At 37.2% G+C, this 17,585-nt stretch overlaps 2 protein-coding genes across 4 annotated transcripts; one reads left to right on the top strand and one right to left on the bottom strand.

Moving 5' to 3' along the window:
• Window positions 1-1,343: 1,343 nt before the first annotated feature.
• On the top strand, window positions 1,344-7,981 carry BGAL3 (beta-galactosidase 3). Of its 2 annotated transcripts, XM_006838626.4 has the most exons (19): window positions 1,344-1,643; window positions 1,813-1,908; window positions 2,115-2,227; window positions 2,350-2,416; window positions 2,582-2,674; window positions 3,172-3,315; window positions 3,691-3,779; window positions 3,901-4,006; window positions 4,134-4,221; window positions 4,554-4,672; window positions 4,779-4,943; window positions 5,141-5,316; window positions 5,441-5,550; window positions 5,791-5,900; window positions 6,045-6,155; window positions 6,299-6,415; window positions 6,516-6,721; window positions 6,950-7,286; window positions 7,521-7,981. In XM_006838626.4, the coding sequence occupies exons 1-19, from the start codon at window positions 1,485-1,487 to the stop codon at window positions 7,644-7,646; spliced, it is 2,532 nt and encodes an 843-aa protein (XP_006838689.1). In that variant the 5' UTR covers window positions 1,344-1,484; the 3' UTR covers window positions 7,647-7,981. The 2 variants fall into 2 exon arrangements, with proteins under 2 accessions (XP_006838689.1, XP_088717491.1); XM_088861365.1 differs by lacking the exons at window positions 6,950-7,286; window positions 7,521-7,981 and having other exon boundaries at window positions 6,516-6,725.
• A 2,872-nt stretch (window positions 7,982-10,853) lies between these two features.
• TRX1 (thioredoxin H-type 1) lies at window positions 10,854-14,472 on the bottom strand. 2 transcript variants are annotated; one of them, XM_006838625.4, is made up of 3 exons: window positions 14,309-14,472; window positions 12,859-12,981; window positions 10,854-11,395 (listed from the first exon to the last, which is right to left on the bottom strand). In XM_006838625.4, the coding sequence occupies exons 1-3, from the start codon at window positions 14,393-14,395 to the stop codon at window positions 11,252-11,254; spliced, it is 354 nt and encodes a 117-aa protein (XP_006838688.1). In that variant the 5' UTR covers window positions 14,396-14,472; the 3' UTR covers window positions 10,854-11,251. The 2 variants fall into 2 exon arrangements, with proteins under 2 accessions (XP_006838688.1, XP_088717495.1); XM_088861369.1 differs by lacking the exon at window positions 10,854-11,395 and adding an exon at window positions 12,317-12,684.
• Between the last annotated feature and the right edge of the window lie 3,113 nt (window positions 14,473-17,585).

Raw genomic sequence — 17,585 nt, 5'->3', positions numbered from 1 at the left:
TATATTGGGTTTTTCCTGAGGGAATACAAGCACACTATACTCCGCCTTGAAGTATAAAATCTATTTGCAGATTTTTTGTCTCAAATATTCCCTTTTCTCTTGGACTCTTCTCAAAAGCTACCCCGGTGATCCCGGCAAAATCAAGGACATTTTCGTCCCTTAAAAATCTCTCTCTAAGTACTGTAACATTAGAGGTCGCATAGATAATGGGAATTTGTAGTGTAATACAAGATTGAGTCATGACATGCGGTTGGAGAGAGAATTCAGGTGAGTGACGAAATTTCCCTTGCCCTAATTTAGCATGAATTTAAGTCATGTTGCAATCGTGGACGGCCTTCGTACGGCCAAGCCGAAAGCCTCATCGCATCCTATGCCATGAGAAAAAGAAAAAAGAAAAACCAAATCTCGGTCGTTCTCAAAATAAAGGTTAAGGTTTTAGAGAGAGAAACTCTTTTTTTATAACGAGAAACAAGAGAAAGTAAAGAGCAAATTTCAGGTAATATAGAAAGTAAGACGAATCAATGTTTATTTAATTACTTTGTTATTGGATTGGGTAATAGTAGTACTAGAAGGTTTAGTTGAAAATTAACGGGGTAAAGGATTTATGGTCAAGATCTCCCGCAAGGCAAGGGTTAAAGAAATGGGTTGTTGGGTCACATGGCCTGTTGGCTCTCATCTTAATTTTATTTTTATTTTTATTTTTTTGAACAAGAATCTATAGAATTCACTAAAGATGATGAGTTTCTCTCCATAGAGACAATAAGTATGTAGTGGACCAAATTACCGACCCAATAACTTTCGTGTCCTTCTCTCTTTTATCTAACGGGATTAACGTGGTGCTAGTAATAATGGAAGCATGCATGGATAAATGGATGGTGAGGAGAGAGAAAAAATCAATATAGGCGGTATTTTTAGATAGTGTCAAAAGATGGTATTTTAATATCAATTTTTTTTAATAATAGCTTGAAAATTTATTTTTATCTTTAATTATAAAAACTACTGAAGTTTAAAAAATAATGTAGATTAAGTAGGTCTATGAATATTTGAAAATCTAAAAAATCAACCATCTAAATAATGTATTACAATATGGATTCACATTAAAATAAATTTTTTCTAGTGAAATTTTGAGGTGCGGTTTAATTTGAATTGATTGTTTAGGGCCTCAACCTCATATGTAAACTTTTTCCATCATTGAAACAACTAAATCATTTATGATGATGAGGAAGGAAAGGACATGTAGAGAGAGAAAGTGGGTTAGAGAGAGGACGTAGGTGAACAAAGAAAAAGGAAAAGGAGAGGTACCCACCCACACTAAGGGAAAGGGGAAGCAGGTCCTACTATCCAATCCAATGTGCTGGACTTAGGAGAGAGAGATATAGAGAGAGAGGCGCCAATAAATAAAGAGTGCTCTGAGCTTTAACAATTTCACCTTCAAATTTCCCTCCACCCCTCTCTCTCTCTCTTTTTCTCTCTCCTACCACCCAATGGGGGTGAGGAGCTCTGTGCTCGTTCTTCTTTCAGTGCTGGCCTTTGCCGAGCTTGCACACTGTGCTGTTACTTACGATCACAGGTCTCTCGTCATTAATGGAAACAGGAGGATTCTCATCTCTGGTTCCATACATTACCCGAGAAGCACGCCCGAGGTCTTTATACTCTTCTTCTTTCCTGTTTACAGGCTTTTTCTTTCTCTCGCGTCTTCTTTTGCATTCATTCTGAGTTTCGGGTTTTCTCGCTCTGAGTTTTGTGGTTTCAGATCTCATGGCTATTGTTCAGTTTTGGGTTTTTCTCATTGCCCTGTTTTCATGTTTGCAGATGTGGCCAGATCTCATACAGAAGGCCAAAGATGGAGGACTCGATGTAATTCAGACATACGTTTTCTGGAACGTTCACGAGCCTTCTCCTGGCAATGTATGTCCAATTTCTCTCTCTAACTCTCTCCTTCTCTCTTTCTCTTTGAGCTGATTTAGAGAGTTCTCTGGTTGCTTCCTTGATTTGGTGTTCGTAGCAATGCTCTTTCTTCCTCTCTTCTATCTGAAATTTCTTTCTTTCTGAGTAATTTGGTGGTTATTCATGGTCGGTTTCTGTTGCATTTTGGTGTTTTATTTTTGTTGCAGTATGATTTTTCGGGGAGGTATGACCTGGTTCGCTTCGTGAAGACAGCGCAGAAGGTTGGGCTCTATGTTCACCTGAGAATCGGTCCTTATGCCTGTGCAGAATGGAACTTTGGGTGCGTTCAGTTGGACCTGCTTCTTCTTCTTGATTTTTCTTTGTGTTTTGAGACAACTATATTTATTTATTTTTTCTTTTCGGAGGCTTTTTATTGATCTTGTTTGGCATGTGCTTCTCCAGAGGGTTTCCAGTTTGGCTGAAATATGTCCCGGGTATCAGCTTTAGAACTGATAATGAGCCTTTCAAGGTTATTTCTGCTTCCCATTTGCTCTGATTTTTGTGGTTTTCTGGAAATTTTAGTAATGCATTTGGGGTTCAAGGCTCAAAAGAACTCTCTCTCTCTCTCTCTCTCTCTTCTCCCCCCTTCATTTTCTCTTGAATTTTTTGTTGACGCTTCTTTTTGGAGCTGCAGATCGCAATGCAGGGCTTCACCCAAAAGATTGTGGAGCTGATGAAGAGCGAGAATCTCTATGAATCTCAAGGGGGACCCATCATACTATCCCAGGTAGAACCTCTCTTTCTCTCTCTAAAATGTTCATGTACATTTGACGCCCTCCCCCCTCTTTCTTTCTGTAATGTTGCTCTGCATTTGCGGCCTTTTGGGTCTATGGCGCATTACTCTGTTAACGTTGCTCTGCATTTGCGACCTTTTGGGTCCATGGCGCATTACTCTGTTAATGTTACTCTGCATTTGAGGCCTTTTGGGTCCATGGCGCATTACTGTGTCGAAAATGTTTGTTCCATTTTTTAGGCCCTTTGTGTTTCTGTAAACTTTTGCTCTCTCTCTCTCTCTCTCTCTCTCCCCCGGCTGGAGAACGTTGTTTCCCTTTTCTCATTCATTATTTGGGGTGCCATTTTTTTCACTACTCTGCAATTCAAGGCTTTTGCTGGTTTCAACAGGGAAGGATTTTGTTAAGACTATTGCTTGTACGCTGGGTTGGTGTTTTCTTGATTCCTAAGAATAATTTGATTGATTATTGGGTTGGACGTCGGTTTTTCCAGATAGAGAACGAGTATGGGCCAGAGAGCAAGGCATTTGGGCCTCCTGGTCATGCTTACATGACTTGGGCTGCTAACATGGCTGTTCAAACTGGCACTGGTGTCCCTTGGGTCATGTGCAAAGAAGATGACGCCCCTGATCCAGTGGTTAGTATCAATTCTTGTGTCATTCACTTTGTTCTTTGTAATAGTGCAATTGATTCTTCTGAATTTGAGATACTGAAGTTTTATATAAGGCCCACTTCTAAATTGTGTTTCAGATTGGTTCAAATTGAATATCTTGTATGCATTTAGTTTGGGTCTGTTTTCTCGTGGGTTCGCTTTTGATTTGAGAATATCCCTTTCCAACTGCTATATTTGTTTTATTTTGTTTGTTTACCTTATAATTAACCCTTCTGTAGTGGAAATTTGCTTTGTTCTTTTTTATTTGAGATTGCAACTTCATTGAGGAATTTTTTGCTATACTTTGAAAATTTTGCAAGATTTTTCTCCTGATTTTAGTTCACCCCAATTTTGAGACAGATAAATACATGCAATGGTTTCTACTGTGATTCCTTTGTTCCCAACAAACCTTACAAACCTACAATGTGGACTGAGGCTTGGAGTGGCTGGTAATCTCCTTGTCTTAAACTTTGTTACTTAAAAGCTGAACAGAGATGTTATCTAGGTAGAGAGCTACCTAGTTTATTAGGAATTGGTTTCCTAATCTTCTCTTATGTTGGGAGCTTAAAGGTTCACTGAGTTTGGAGGTTCAGTCCCCGAGCGTCCCGTCCAAGATTTGGCATATTCTGTTGCACGCTTTGTACAGAAAGGTGGATCTTTTGTTAATTACTACATGGTAGGATCTCTCTTTATGTTCTTATGCTTCCCTATCAAATCAGTATCAAGTTACTTTGGGTTTGGAATTTTGAGTTAGAAACTTGGGGCATGTGCTGGAGTAAGTTAGAACTTAATGTTTGATGCAGTACCATGGTGGAACCAATTTTGGACGCACAGCTGGTGGGCCTTTTATTACAACCAGTTATGACTATGATGCTCCCATTGATGAGTATGGTAAGAAATATGGGCTTTGTCCTTTTTCATTTTTACGTGTTGGTTGGTGCTGGGCCTTGATTCTGCATTTAGTTGGTTACATTTTATTGTACATTTGTACTTTCTGGTAGTGAAATTGGAAATTTTCTTTACCATTCCAAATGATAATAAAGTGAACCATAAGCCTCTGCTAAGTGACTACCCTCACCTTTTGTCTCTTCTTGTAAAATTTTTATTTCTTCCTTTTGCATTTTGACTCTAGTGAAGTAGTCCGCTTTGGTTTGCACACATGGTGAAACCCATATGGGAAATTAGAAATTAGATAGGCAATGTCATTCACTACTTATTGGCAGGTTTGCTAAGGCAACCCAAATGGGGCCACCTAAAAGAGCTGCATAGGGCCATTAAGCTTTGTGAGCCGGCTTTGATCTCTGCCGATCCCATTGTGACAACTCTAGGAAGCCTGCAACAGGTGTTTCCCCTGCCTTTCTTGTTATATTTAAATGAAATCCAGTTACGCATTTGTTCAAGATTTGTTTGTAAGTTGAACTGACTTTTTATTATCACGGGCTTCCCAGTCTTCTGTTTTCTCCTCAGATTCAGGAGGATGTGCTGCTTTCCTTGCAAATTTCGATTCTAGATCCACCGCAAGAGTTATGTTTAATAACGTGCACTATAATCTGCCTCCTTGGTCAATCAGTATTCTTCCAGACTGCAGAAATGTTGTTTTCAACACAGCTAAGGTGAGTGGGGCAACCATTAGTACATTTGATTATATCAATCTGTTTTTTATGTTTATTACTTGGTGAGAGCTGTTGAAAGATAGCTTTTGTAAATTCATGCTATGAAGTGCCTGATAGCAATTACATGTTAGCTTCCCTAACATTTCCCCCTTAAGTTTTTTGTTCTTGCATTAACATCTTTTGAACGTACTTTCCAGATTGGGGTTCAAACATCACAGATGGAAATGAAAGTTAGTGACAGTGAAACGTTTTCTTGGGACATGTATGATGAAGATGTTGCTGCCTTCTCTGATGATACAATTACTGCTGTTGGTCTGCTGGAACAGTTGAATGTCACCAGGGACACCACAGACTATCTCTGGTACATGACAAGGTAAGGAGGCTTCTCTCTCATTCTCTCTGTTTTTTTTTTTTTGGCTCTTTATGAAGTATTATGCCATCTTTTACTTTTGACATATCATCTTTTTTTAACTTTTGTTTTTTTGTGTCTATTCCAGTGTTGAAATAAGCCCGTCTGAATCGTTTTTACAAAATGGCCAATTTCCTGTTCTCTCTGTTCAGTCCGCTGGCCATGCTCTGCATGTTTTCATCAATGGGCAACTGTCTGGTATGCTGGCGTGTCCCTTTAATAAACTATTATTCAAATGCTCTCTTGCCCTCTACTTATTTCATCTGTTACAGGAAAAACCACATTTAGCATCACAATTATTTATTCACATTTCCTTTTTGTGTAATCTCTCAATGTCATGTAGTTGTACTTGTTAAGTATATATTTACATTAATGTAACTTTTTAACAATAAAAAAACCTGAAAGAAGAAAATAAATGTCCATGAGGCTCTACAACAGGGAGTGCTTATGGAAGTAGAGAGAACCAAAAATTCACATACAGTGGTGGAATCAACCTAAGGGCGGGTACTAACAAAATCTCTCTTTTGAGCATGGCTGTTGGGTTGCCGGTAAGCATTCCTTGTTGCGTGCTCAGTCTCATTCCTTTTCAATTGCTGCTATTATAAGAGCACAGCTTTAGTTACCTAGCAGAAAAAGAGGCAGATTTAATTTTCTTCGTCTTTAATGATTTCCACTTTCTTTTATTGCTCAAGAATAATGGGCCACATTTTGAGACGTGGAATACTGGAGTCCTTGGTCCTGTTACGATAAAGGGCCTTGATGAAGGGAGAAGGGACATCACCTGGCAGAAATGGTCTTATCAGGTTAGGTTTGAATCATTTGGAGAGTTGATTTATTCATTATTCATACCCGGTACAAAAATTATTGCTGATTCCCTGATAGCAAAAAGAAAAATTATAGTTAAATAATTGAGAAAAATATGGATACACTGATTTTCTTTTTATAGGTTGGTCTAAAAGGAGAATCTATGGGTCTTCACTCAATCAATGGAATTTCTTCTGTGGAGTGGATTAAGGCTTCATTGGTTGCTCAAAAGCAGCAGCAAACTTTGACATGGTACAAGGTAAAAGAAATATGTTGGCTTTGATTATGCTATTGTGGATTTTGTTTTCTTCAAAAGGAGAAATTAAATTTTCTTCCTTTTTCGTTTTCTGATGTTTTAGGCATATTTTGATGCACCGGCTGGAGATGATCCATTGGCATTGGACATGGGTACCATGCATAAGGGTCAAGTATGGGTAAATGGCCAAAGCATTGGAAGATATTGGCCCGCATATCTTGCACAGGGGCAGTGTGGTGCGTGTGATTACACTGGAACATACCGCCCGAACAAATGTCAAACTGGTTGTGGCCATCCAACTCAACGTTGGTAAGAATTTGAATGATTGGAAAGCTTCTATTTTTTCATTGAACTTAAAAAATTTGTAATTAATTTTTCTTGAAAACCCACATTCAATTCTCTAGGCATAAAATTGGATAACGAGGAGGAAAAATCTTTCCATATTAAGTATGATATTCTATTTTTCCTTTTCTGAAAGATCTATATGTCTGTCACTATTATGGAATACTAATGTGAAGAAGTAACCTATGGTTTCAGGTATCATGTCCCACGTTCTTGGCTACAGCCAACTGGTAATCTTCTCATAGTTTTTGAGGAGATTGGTGGAGATGTATCAGGGATATCATTGGGAAGGCGCTCTGTTGAAAGTGTGTGTGCTGATGTCTCAGAGTTTCATCCGGTAGTTAAAAATTGGCACATTGAATCCTATGGTCGAGCTCAGCCAGTCATCAAACCCAAAGTTCATCTACATTGTTCCCCTGGGCAATCAATCTCAGCCATTAAATTTGCGAGCTTTGGTACCCCATTAGGAACTTGTGGTAGCTTCCAACAAGGAGCTTGCCACTCTCCGAACTCACATGACGTCTTACAAAAGGTAATTACAGATTCCTAGCAATTAATCGTAGTAACCATCCATACTGCATTGATCTTTGTTTTTAAAGTCTCTAAAATATTGTAAATTCAGAGGAATATGGCTATGTTAGTGGCTCAATAAGATTAGTAGTGTCTCATTTTCTTCTTTTGTTTATACAAGTAAGGACTGAGAAGACTAGTTGTGTTGCTTTCTTTCATCTTCGTTCTTTAATTAAAGGATGGCAACATGTTGCAGAAATGTATAGGCCGACAACGATGCTCAGTTACGATATCGACTAACATATTTGGAGACCCATGTCCCAACATCATGAAACGAGTTGCTGTCGAAGCTGTGTGCAGTGCAGGTGGACCCAACTTGTAAAAGAAGGGTAACAAACCTGAATTCTATCGTTAATTAATTATCTTTCTTGTTCTTATTGATTCGATTGTACACCTTGTTCAGAATAAGCAAATGAGTGCTTAGAAATGATTTAGAGTACAGAATTGGAGATGGAGTAGGTGACCACCGGGTGTTGAGTAATGAAGAGTTTGACAGAGAGCTGGAGATTCAAGGGTGGGTTACTGTGTATTTGAATTGTAATGGCGTTTAGTTTGTGTCGTGTAAGAGGCTCTTGGATTCTAGTTTTTGGATCCGATGTAGCCTGAGAACCCAATTCAAAGGGAAGAAAAAAAAGGAATATGGGAATCTCTCACAAAGTGAGTGTTTCTGTTGTTGTCTTTGTGTTATAGTTTGTGCATATAAAAAAGTAATGGTGGATGATGTTGTGCTGCTTGTGAAGCCCATGTGAGAAAATGTCGGTGGTAGGGACATTTTAGTTTGTTGTTGCCTGCTGTTAGAGAGAGAAATTGGTTCCCACATTATGTATGGCACATTGCTCTGTCATTAAAAGTGAAAAAGTGTGGGAAAGTGAAGGTTTCTTCCAATTCACAGGGCTATTAGTAGGCCCCATATCTTAATGCTCTGTTCAATGGAAATTAGAGACCCCATCTCTCTCTCTACATTCATGTGGCTATTGTGTGCCTTTGGTGGAAATCATTCGGCCTCATATTGTCGAGGGAAATAGAGGGCCCAGTGTCACTCTTTCAACACATCATTATTGTGCTTTAGACCATTCTTTTACGTGGAATTTACAGGCCCCAATCACTCATTATCATTACAACAAACCCACTTCAGTGTTGAAAGTGAAAAGCAACTTACTGTGCTTCTAGAATTCGCCTGGGCTAATAATATACGTGTTAATATGTTCATTTCGGGGGTTAGCTAATTAATCTCTCTCTATATATTATTTGGACCATTTTCTCACATGGAATTGTTCCCATCTCTCACTGTCATGATGATGTTTTTTCTGGTGAGGGTAATACACCCAACAATCGACTCAGCTCCACTTTTGTGGAAAACATCACATTCACCTGCGTTGATAATATACAAATTACCATGTTCATTTCAGGCCAAACTAATATGTACCCGATTTTAGTGAGTCAGCCCACTCTTGACTCGCCAAAATGCCGCATCAAGCATCCGTTTTAGAGATGGATGTAAAAAAGGTGTTTTTATTCTACCTCAAAATGTGTTATTTTTTTAGCTTTCAAAAATAAAAAATTTCATATATATAATAACAACAATAGTTGAGAATACAACAAATCTCAAAATTTTAGATCCAAGATCTATTTTTAAGATGGAAATTTGCACATTTCCAACTAACGAACCCGTCTCTCTCTCTCTCACTCATCCATTAGTTGAACTAAAACTGGCATATGCCATGTTTAAACTTTAAACCACTATAAGTAGTTTATACAGCAGTGAATCCCATGCAATCCGTCCTTGAACCTCCTATCCAAATGGACAGTGGTGATTAAATGTATACTGTAGATCTCTACCATCAGTAACCGCAGTTAATCTTTTCTGTCCATTGGTTAATACTAGTGTATGACAAGCAGCATCCACCGAGGGTTAGGGGATGCCAAGTGCAGCCTAGCCCTTAAAAAAATAGGGCCTGAGCCACAAACTATATCCCGAGGACTGTGCTAGGGCAAGTGTTGGCCTGATTTGGCCCGGCCTTCTATATATTTTTTTTTTTTTTTTGTGGCCCCGCTCAGCCCTCGTCCCTATAAGAACTGTTCAGCCAGGCCACAAATAAATGAAAAAACAAGAAAGAAAGAGGGTCGGGCTTGGCCAAACTTGGCCGGCACTCGCCCTAACTTGGCTCTTGGGCCACAATTCGTAACCTAGGCCCTTGCCAGCCCTAGCAATCACCATATGTTGCCCATAGGAGGGATTGGGTATTAGATTTTGGTGTCCCGCAATTTCATGCATCCGACGCCAAAATTGCAAAAGACTTGCCAGTGCCTAATATCTTGGCATATCGTTTCTCTTTTTTAAGGACAAAATTATGAAAGCTTATCGATTAAAGAAAGGGATTACACCGTCAATTCACTGAACCTCTAAATTGCCTCACCTCGCATCCCGGTTGGTCTTGGATCTCCCAATCATCAAAGTTAAGTTTAGCTTGAGTCTGGACCCTTAAGCTCTAAACTTATGGGTGTTTATCTTAACTATATTCTCCAGATTCAGGATGAAATCAACCTTCTTTGGTTATCGAAATCCAACTCCACATGAAATCTAAAATCTTTACTTTAATCCTCTTCATAAAATAACCACCCTTCAAAAACCTTCATAATTTCCGTTTTCCTCCACACTTCCCAAAGCACCCTCAGATTCCATTTCCTCCACACAACCCAAAGCCCAAAATATTCCCTATCTTAAGCAGGCGTGTCATCCATGTAAGCGGAATTTATTGTAGCCTTTCTGCCAGCCACTTTAGACATCAGAGGTCCAAGGCATTTATTTCCACCCTCCAAATCTAAAAGAATGTGCCCAACCCACTACTTTTCGTTACCACCAAAGGCTTGTTTCTTTTTTCTACTCCCATCTCATTTACATCGGCATCAATTTTTAGTACCTATTTGTAAAAGGAGATCATTTATCTCCGATACAATATAATCGCAATAAACTTGATCATTAGATGTAAAATTGGGTTCCATGACCAAGCTCAAACTTCAAAATAATTTTTTTTGAACTTTGTAACGCATTTATAACGCATCTAAACTATCAAATTTAGCATCAAAAAGTTGTAAGAAATTGTGACCTCTTATATAAAAAGTAAATAATCTTATTGTATACAATCCTATTTATATTTTATACTATAACTAAAGGTAAAGTTCATATAGAGCTGAAGCTCTAAACAATCAAATTAAAGTCCACCTCAAAAATTTCACCAGTGGTTGTTTTTATGCCCAAATATCCTCAAATTGATCATCTCAACATCAAGACTCAAGGACACGAAGAAAAAATGGATTTCGAATTTTTGAAATATTGCATCTTGTAACACATTTTTGAACAGTCGATTTTCAAGTTTCATAGACCTACTCGATCTACACTATTTTTGAAATTTTAAATTTTATAATTAAATATCAAAATGCATTTTAAGGCGATCATAAATATTTCCAGTATTGAAATTACATTTCTCGATACAAACCACACCTTCCCAAATAATAAATTGTTACATAAAATAATTTAAAATAAAAAACAGTTTCTAAATTCTTTTGGTTCAGGGATAGGAAAGGGAGTGGGGGATAAAGAACCATTCACAGACACCCAACCAGTGGAAAGTTCTATCTAGCCATGTATTCCAAACAAAAGATGCGAAAGAACATCTTAAAAACTAAAAAAGAAAAGAAGGGGAAATTTTTTTTCTCAGGCACCACATAGACGAATTTGTCATACCATATAAGGAATCCAAACATCACATAAAAGCACTGGTATCTTTATCAAACATATGTACTTCCAGTTTTAAGGAGTGATAACCATGAAACAAACAACCACGAAATGACAAAGACAAGTTCATGCCAGTCAAACGATAACATAAAGCTAATAAGACTAGAAAGGCAGCACTTGGTTTGAAATCCTCAAGCAGCGCTGGTAGAATGGTGCTCTTCGATCTTTTGGCGCAGTTCTTGCTTCCTCACACCAACAATCCTTTCCAGTATGTTCCCTTCCTTCACCAGAATAAAGGTTGGCATTGCCTCCACGTCCCAATCTGAAGTAACAGACTGCAAACATCCATATTGCATGAGAAAATCACAAGCAATTAATCTTCCCTCAAAATACAGATCTCACTTTTCTCCTTTCCGTGTCTCTTGTATAAATTGAGCCGCTCTTCATCATGCATACAGGTGCAAGAGACAAATTCAACTTACAGGAAAGAGAACTCCAGTTACATGGAAGCGCAGTGTATATACAATGCAAACAAAAAAAAGAACCTGTGAAATGCAAGCCACATGTTCTTCACAACAAAATTTCCAACATTTTGTTCAGATGAATCACATAACATACCAGTTTGATTGGGGAATATATGAAATAATGCCACTCTGAGTAGAGGTGCCATAGCAAGCGAGTGAGTTCAGCTTGCAATAGCTAGAGGTGGTGAACTAGCGAAGCAAGTAATCTGCTTGAACTACCTCTGTGCAGGTACCTCAGGGCCTTTAGGTTGGCAAGCATGAGAATGACAGGGTGCTCTTAAGACATGGACAAATATAAAATTCAAGTACTCAGTCATTGGACTCCCTCAGCATTCAGTACTAGATCCACTAGTCTTCTGGAGGCCATTTACTCTTGATTTTTAATTTTTTTTAATCTACTACAGGTGGTAGGTTGGTGAATGATAAATTATCATATGCTAGGCCATCCATTGGGTTCAGACCAAACCTTGCTGAGCGATACCTTTACTGCCACTGAGATTTTGAACACAAAAAGTGACATGGATGTTTTAAACCCAAGACTAATAATACCCCCTTGGTCCTTAGTGATGGGAAACAAAAACGTAATATATTGGGCAATCTAGATAAGAATATGAGCAATCTAGAATAGAAACTTAAAGAGGGATATTCCTAAGAAAAAAAACTGAATGAAAGGATAATCATGTTGTTGGTCAGTAATTAACATATCCTTAAATAGCACACAAGGGGTTCAACTTTTGGTGGCCAGATCCCAAGCCATGATATGAACATTAGACTTTGATAGTGTTCATGGATTTTCAAGTGTCATCATCCTGTTTACATTTCCAATCTATTGATTAAGAAGGAGGATGCTAAAATACCAGTCCAGACGAGTATGTCCCTGAATAGATATCTATGCTTACAAGTCCAATACTAGGTCATTTAAAAAAAATAAAAAATCAAGACAAGGTCATCGCATTTTGGGAGTCATGCAAGATAGACTTCCATGACTTGGTTTCTTGCTTCTACACTTCCAGCATCCACATCCACATCCGCATGCACTATCCTCACAAATGCTGCACTTGAACCTTTACTAGAACAAGATGATGAATTTTCTCCCACCACTGCTCCCAAAAAAAAAAAACCATGTGAAGGGTTTGCCCACAACCCAGCCCACCCAACAAAGGCAACCAAGATAATAAACGGGAAAATATCATCTGAAGTGAACATTAATGAGTAATACATGCAAAGGGAATGGAACCATTCTAATGCGTTAAGATGAACAACTAGGAGCATACCTTCAATTCATCCACATCCACCTTCAAAAACAAGACATGAGGAAACTCCTTTGCCCAATCCTCAAGAAGTGGGAGCATAATACGGCAAGGCCCACACCATGTTGCAGTAAAATCAATTACAACCTGCAAATAAATTGAAGAACAGTAGTGTGAGAATGCCAAAGAGAGAAGAAACCATTTACCTCGGATATGTATCTTTAACATTGGAACTTAGTGAAGGAAAGCATAGGATAGAAGAGATCCCTAATGTGATTTACATACATTTAACCACAAAAACTGAGATTTCTTAGGGAGCAACAAGAAAAGAGAAAACTTTTCAAGGAATTGAGAGAATGGACCCTTTCATAATGAAAAATAAACAGGAAGCTTGAATTCATAGAAAAAAGGCATTATTTGTCAGACGAAAAGAGAACAAATAAAAATGAAAAGCATCCTAAAATAACCCCTCAATATCTCTAACACCAAGAGCTTGCGAGGAAGGACAACAACACAAGGCAGTAAGATTAGGGTCAATGAAAAAGTGATCACCAATGATGATGAACGATAATGTGATACATGCAACCCACTGCATGAACAGAGATAACTGAACGATTGACTATCAATGAAGGATAAAATTCATAGGAGATAAGCATGAGGAGAGGTAAATCCCAAATAAAAATCTACAGTAAGCCACAATAAGAACCTAGAAGTTTGAAAAATCGATGCCAACATATTTTAAAACAAGCGGCAGATTTGTCTCAGATGTACGAACTCGGACATATACAAAGTAAAATTAAAAATAAAAAATACATATTTTACAAAATCAATGTATAATAGTTTATGTATAATTTTTAATGATATTGATAATAAATTGTTAGTCTTTCTTACTATATGCTCTATCTTGGTATTTTCCCTGTTTTGGATTTCTCTGAATTGTTTCCTGCATAAAAGTTTTCCCCTACACTAAGATCTACAATATTGTCATCTTTCATGATTCCGGTCTCACAATTTGTCCTCTTCTCTAATAGCCCAATTCACAATAGACAAGACGGTTCAAGGAATCAGAAGAGTCAGGAGATAAACAACAAATCAAATAACATGTTCTAAATAAAATAAATAACACAATCATCATTTCTACCATGCTAACAATCCCATTGTCAGAACAATAAGAATAGCAATCCGATCATTCAGAATCACGATCAACCAAAATGCTCAAGAAATGAATAAAAATTCAAAATGAGACTGATATATTTAACAAAAAAAAAAAAAACAGCATGAATAAATTTAATGGAATGTACATCAATAAAATATGAGGAAACCCTAGTTACTCACAAAACAAAAGCACATCAGAGCACCATGGTCAGCATCTAAATGGCCCCTGAGCCAATACCATCAACTACTATTCTCTATCTCTCTAAAGAAATTTCAGAAGAAAAGAGAAATTGCAGAGGGGGAATGAAAGGTGCATTACCAGCTTCTTGGATTCGATGGCCTTTTGGAGCTGCTGATCAAATTCCTCCTTGGTGTGGCAAGGGATTATAACTCCTACCTGTTCCATCTTCTTCCCTTTTCTTCTTTCTCTCTCTAAAGAAAAGCCCTAAGTTTGCAGACCAGCAAAAGAGCACAAAGGAATGCGTGCTCTCTTGCGGTGCTGACATATATAGGTGCGAAAAGCAAAATGCGTTACGCCTATTGAGAGTGTAATAACACCTCATGCGGCCCATGGACCGTCCGATCTTATTAACCAACGGTCAATAGTCGACCGTATAAAATACTATACGCCCAAAGTGTGTCGCAAACGGAACCCGCACATTTTTGTCTGGGCTTCGCTATTCCTATCTCGGAAAGAGCGTCATAAAACCACCATAATTTATTAAATATATTTTTTAAAATAAATTTCAAAAAAATTATTTTTGATTTCTTTTAACAAAAAAATGAGATTATTTATCTTTGATATGATCATAATTGATCTTAAATTCATAATTATTGAATGTAAAATAAAATAATTATATTTATTCTATTGATCAAACAAGTTTCACATCCAAACTATCAAATTTCACTCAAAATAAGTTATATATAATTATGATATTTTTATATAAAAAAAAATAAATAATCTCATTATATACAATCTCCCTCACAAATACGGTGAACTTTTGGTTCGAAGAAATTTGAAACTATGACACTGCTGATCCAGAGCCGGCGGTTTCAAATTAAGTCGGCAAATTTTTAAAGACGATAAACTATTTGTCAACCGACTCAAGCGAATTCAGATCACCACCGTCAATTTTCGAATGCAATAATAAACTGTTGAGAAATTAGACCAAATTTAGAGGTTGTAATTTTATAGCGAGGGGAACGTGGGAATAAAGAGAAAGAGTAAAGTGGAAAGGCGCCAAAAGGACGATGAGCCACTCAGCAAAGATTCCAACGTTTCCTTGCTGTATGCATTTGGAATTATCAATGGGACCACACCAAATCTTCTAGATCGGGACTATGGACGCGGATCCCACCCGAGATAGGCTCGATCCGGATTTAAGTGTAGGTCCAAAAATTCAACCTGACATGTTGGGATTCAAATATGGGACCCAAATACTATTTGGGTCTGGGTTCAATTGGATCCAGATCCAGATCGGATTTGAGTAATTTTTTTTGAGCCACAATATATGAAATATATTTAAATATAATTAAATACATCGATATTTTAATTTTTGGGTCGAATCCTACCGAACTTGGACCCAACCTGACCAGTTGCCACCCGTAATTCTAGAGGGTGGAAACCGTTTAAATTAGATGTATAAGTAGGTTATTATTTCATATTGTTGTTGAGGTTATTTATGCTTTGAAAATTTATAATTGACTAATAAATATCATAAAAATAGGAAAATATCGCTATGGCGCCTAAAAATGTCACTTATTTTATGGTGACTCCCTACCTTTTATCCATGTCAAGTGGCATTAAGAAGTTACAAATATTTCATTCCAACCCCTCTAAATGTCTCAATTATCATTTTTTATTTTAATCCTCATTAAGTGCCCCAAGCTAATTCTTAGATGATACTCATAACCTTGAAAAATTAAAAACGAAGAGGGCAGAGATAGATGAATTTAAGGGTCACAAGAATAAGTTTAGGGCACTTAACGAGGATTAAAGTAGAAAATGATGGTGTGAATATTTGGTGGGAGTTTGGAGCTCCAAGCCTTCATATATTCTTAATCTTTTTTTATTTCATGTTTTGGCACAACTACTCTATTGTAGAGATGTACTATAGTATGATGCAAATTTTTATTTTTAGTTAATGAAAAATAGATAGAGGACATTCTCTCTCACTGATTTACCGAAATAAAAAAAAAGTATTTGGAGGGAGTGGAATGAAATTTGGTAAACTTCTTACTGCCACTTTATTGGGATAAAAGATAACGACCAACTATGAAATAAGTGAGAGTTTTGGGGTCATGACGATATTTTCGTACATGGTGCTCATCTGGAATCGTTGTAAATGCGCATAATATAATAATTCATCTCTTATTGGTATTATAATAAATTTACTTTTATTTTTTATCAAAATGGACTAACATCCATGTTATTAGTGCTATTCAAAATCAGCATTTCCTCAACTGTTCTTGAAAAGGAATAAAATAATTACTGCATTCGATTTCTTAAATTGTTAGAAAAATAATACAGCTAATAGTGAGGAATATGGGGATCATATAAAATGTTCATAAAAAATGAAGATCCATTAAGAAATATGGAAAATGATATGGATTATTTAAGTATAGTGTACTATAAGCTACCTTAAGGGCTAAGGATTCGTTTGAGAAGGGGTCAAGGTCCATTTTCTATTGAGCAAGTGGATGAGTGCTGGTCCTCAAATGCTTCAACGCCATTTTGCCGGCTTTCACATTGACCGGTCACGCAAAATGCCCTACTAACCGGCCATCGGTTGTACCGGTTCGATTGAATGGACTTGTGATCGGGACCGTTAAGAATCAGCCAAATAATAATAAAATCAAAATTTAAGAAAATTGGTGTACCTTTTGGCAATTACAGGAGTTACAATCGTGGATCGCCTACCTACCAAACCAGATCTAGATTGGGAGTTTCTAACTTGGATTGTTGGATTTTGAAACACTGTGTTGCACTCATATATGTTCTTTTTCTTCATATTTTTTTTCATATTTTTTTTCTAACTAGAACAAGTTATTTGTCATCCCTGGAAAAACTCATGCACAAGGGCTTAGCAATGTAAATGCTTTTAATCATTATTTTACAAGTCCTCAAGCTAGCTCAGAAATTGTGGAGAGCGAGTCCAAGTCCCTCACAGAATCGGAACTTCGACGAGTTCACCCGAAGAAAATCATGTTTTTATGAGTTAATGTTTTGAGCATGTTGTTTTTAATTTGATTTGAGAATGTTAGACAATTAAAAATTTCTAAATGCCTGAAGATTTTGTACTTCCATGGGAGTACAGTCCATCACCTCGTAAAATAAAACCAATTTAGGCCTTTTAAACCTATAGGCTAATATTAATTATTATTTTTTGGTGAATTGCACAATATGTGCGCTTGGAAAAATAACGCTTCAAGATTAAATAGAGACCGTCTAATTCTTGAAGAGTAAGATCTAAATGTTAAAAAGCTCAAAATCCAAAATTTTTCTTTTGAAAATAATCATCTAACAATTATTAGATGATTCCCAAAAATTGAGATCGAAAAATTATCCCAAGCAAGCATGTATCTTGCCCAAGTGA

The sequence above is a fragment of the Amborella trichopoda genome, chromosome 3 (assembly GCF_054954075.1).
Source record: "Amborella trichopoda isolate Santa Cruz 75 chromosome 3, AtrichopodaSantaCruz75HAP2 v2.0, whole genome shotgun sequence".
Classification (NCBI taxonomy): Eukaryota; Viridiplantae; Streptophyta; class Magnoliopsida; order Amborellales; family Amborellaceae; genus Amborella; species Amborella trichopoda.
Note: the sequence above shows the minus strand (reverse complement) of the source record. Positions and strands in the feature narration are given on the sequence as shown.

What these genes read in the sequence shown, in the direction of transcription:
- BGAL3 (XM_006838626.4), top strand. Translation starts at nt 1,485, where the DNA reads ATGGGGGTGAGGAGCTCTGTGCTCGTTCTTCTTTCAGTGCTGGCCTTT. An exon ending in TGCTCCCATTGATGAGTATG is followed by an intron (nt 4,222 to 4,553) that starts GTAAGAAATATG and finishes ACTTATTGGCAG; the next exon opens with GTTTGCTAAGGCAACCCAAA. An exon ending in CACATGACGTCTTACAAAAG is followed by an intron (nt 7,287 to 7,520) that starts GTAATTACAGAT and finishes AACATGTTGCAG; the next exon opens with AAATGTATAGGCCGACAACG.
- TRX1 (XM_006838625.4), bottom strand. Translation starts at nt 14,395, where the DNA reads ATGGAACAGGTAGGAGTTATAATCCCTTGCCACACCAAGGAGGAATTT. An exon ending in CCATCGAATCCAAGAAGCTG is followed by an intron (nt 12,982 to 14,308) that starts GTAATGCACCTT and finishes ATTTATTTGCAG; the next exon opens with GTTGTAATTGATTTTACTGC. An exon ending in TGGATGTGGATGAATTGAAG is followed by an intron (nt 11,396 to 12,858) that starts GTATGCTCCTAG and finishes GGATGTTTGCAG; the next exon opens with TCTGTTACTTCAGATTGGGA.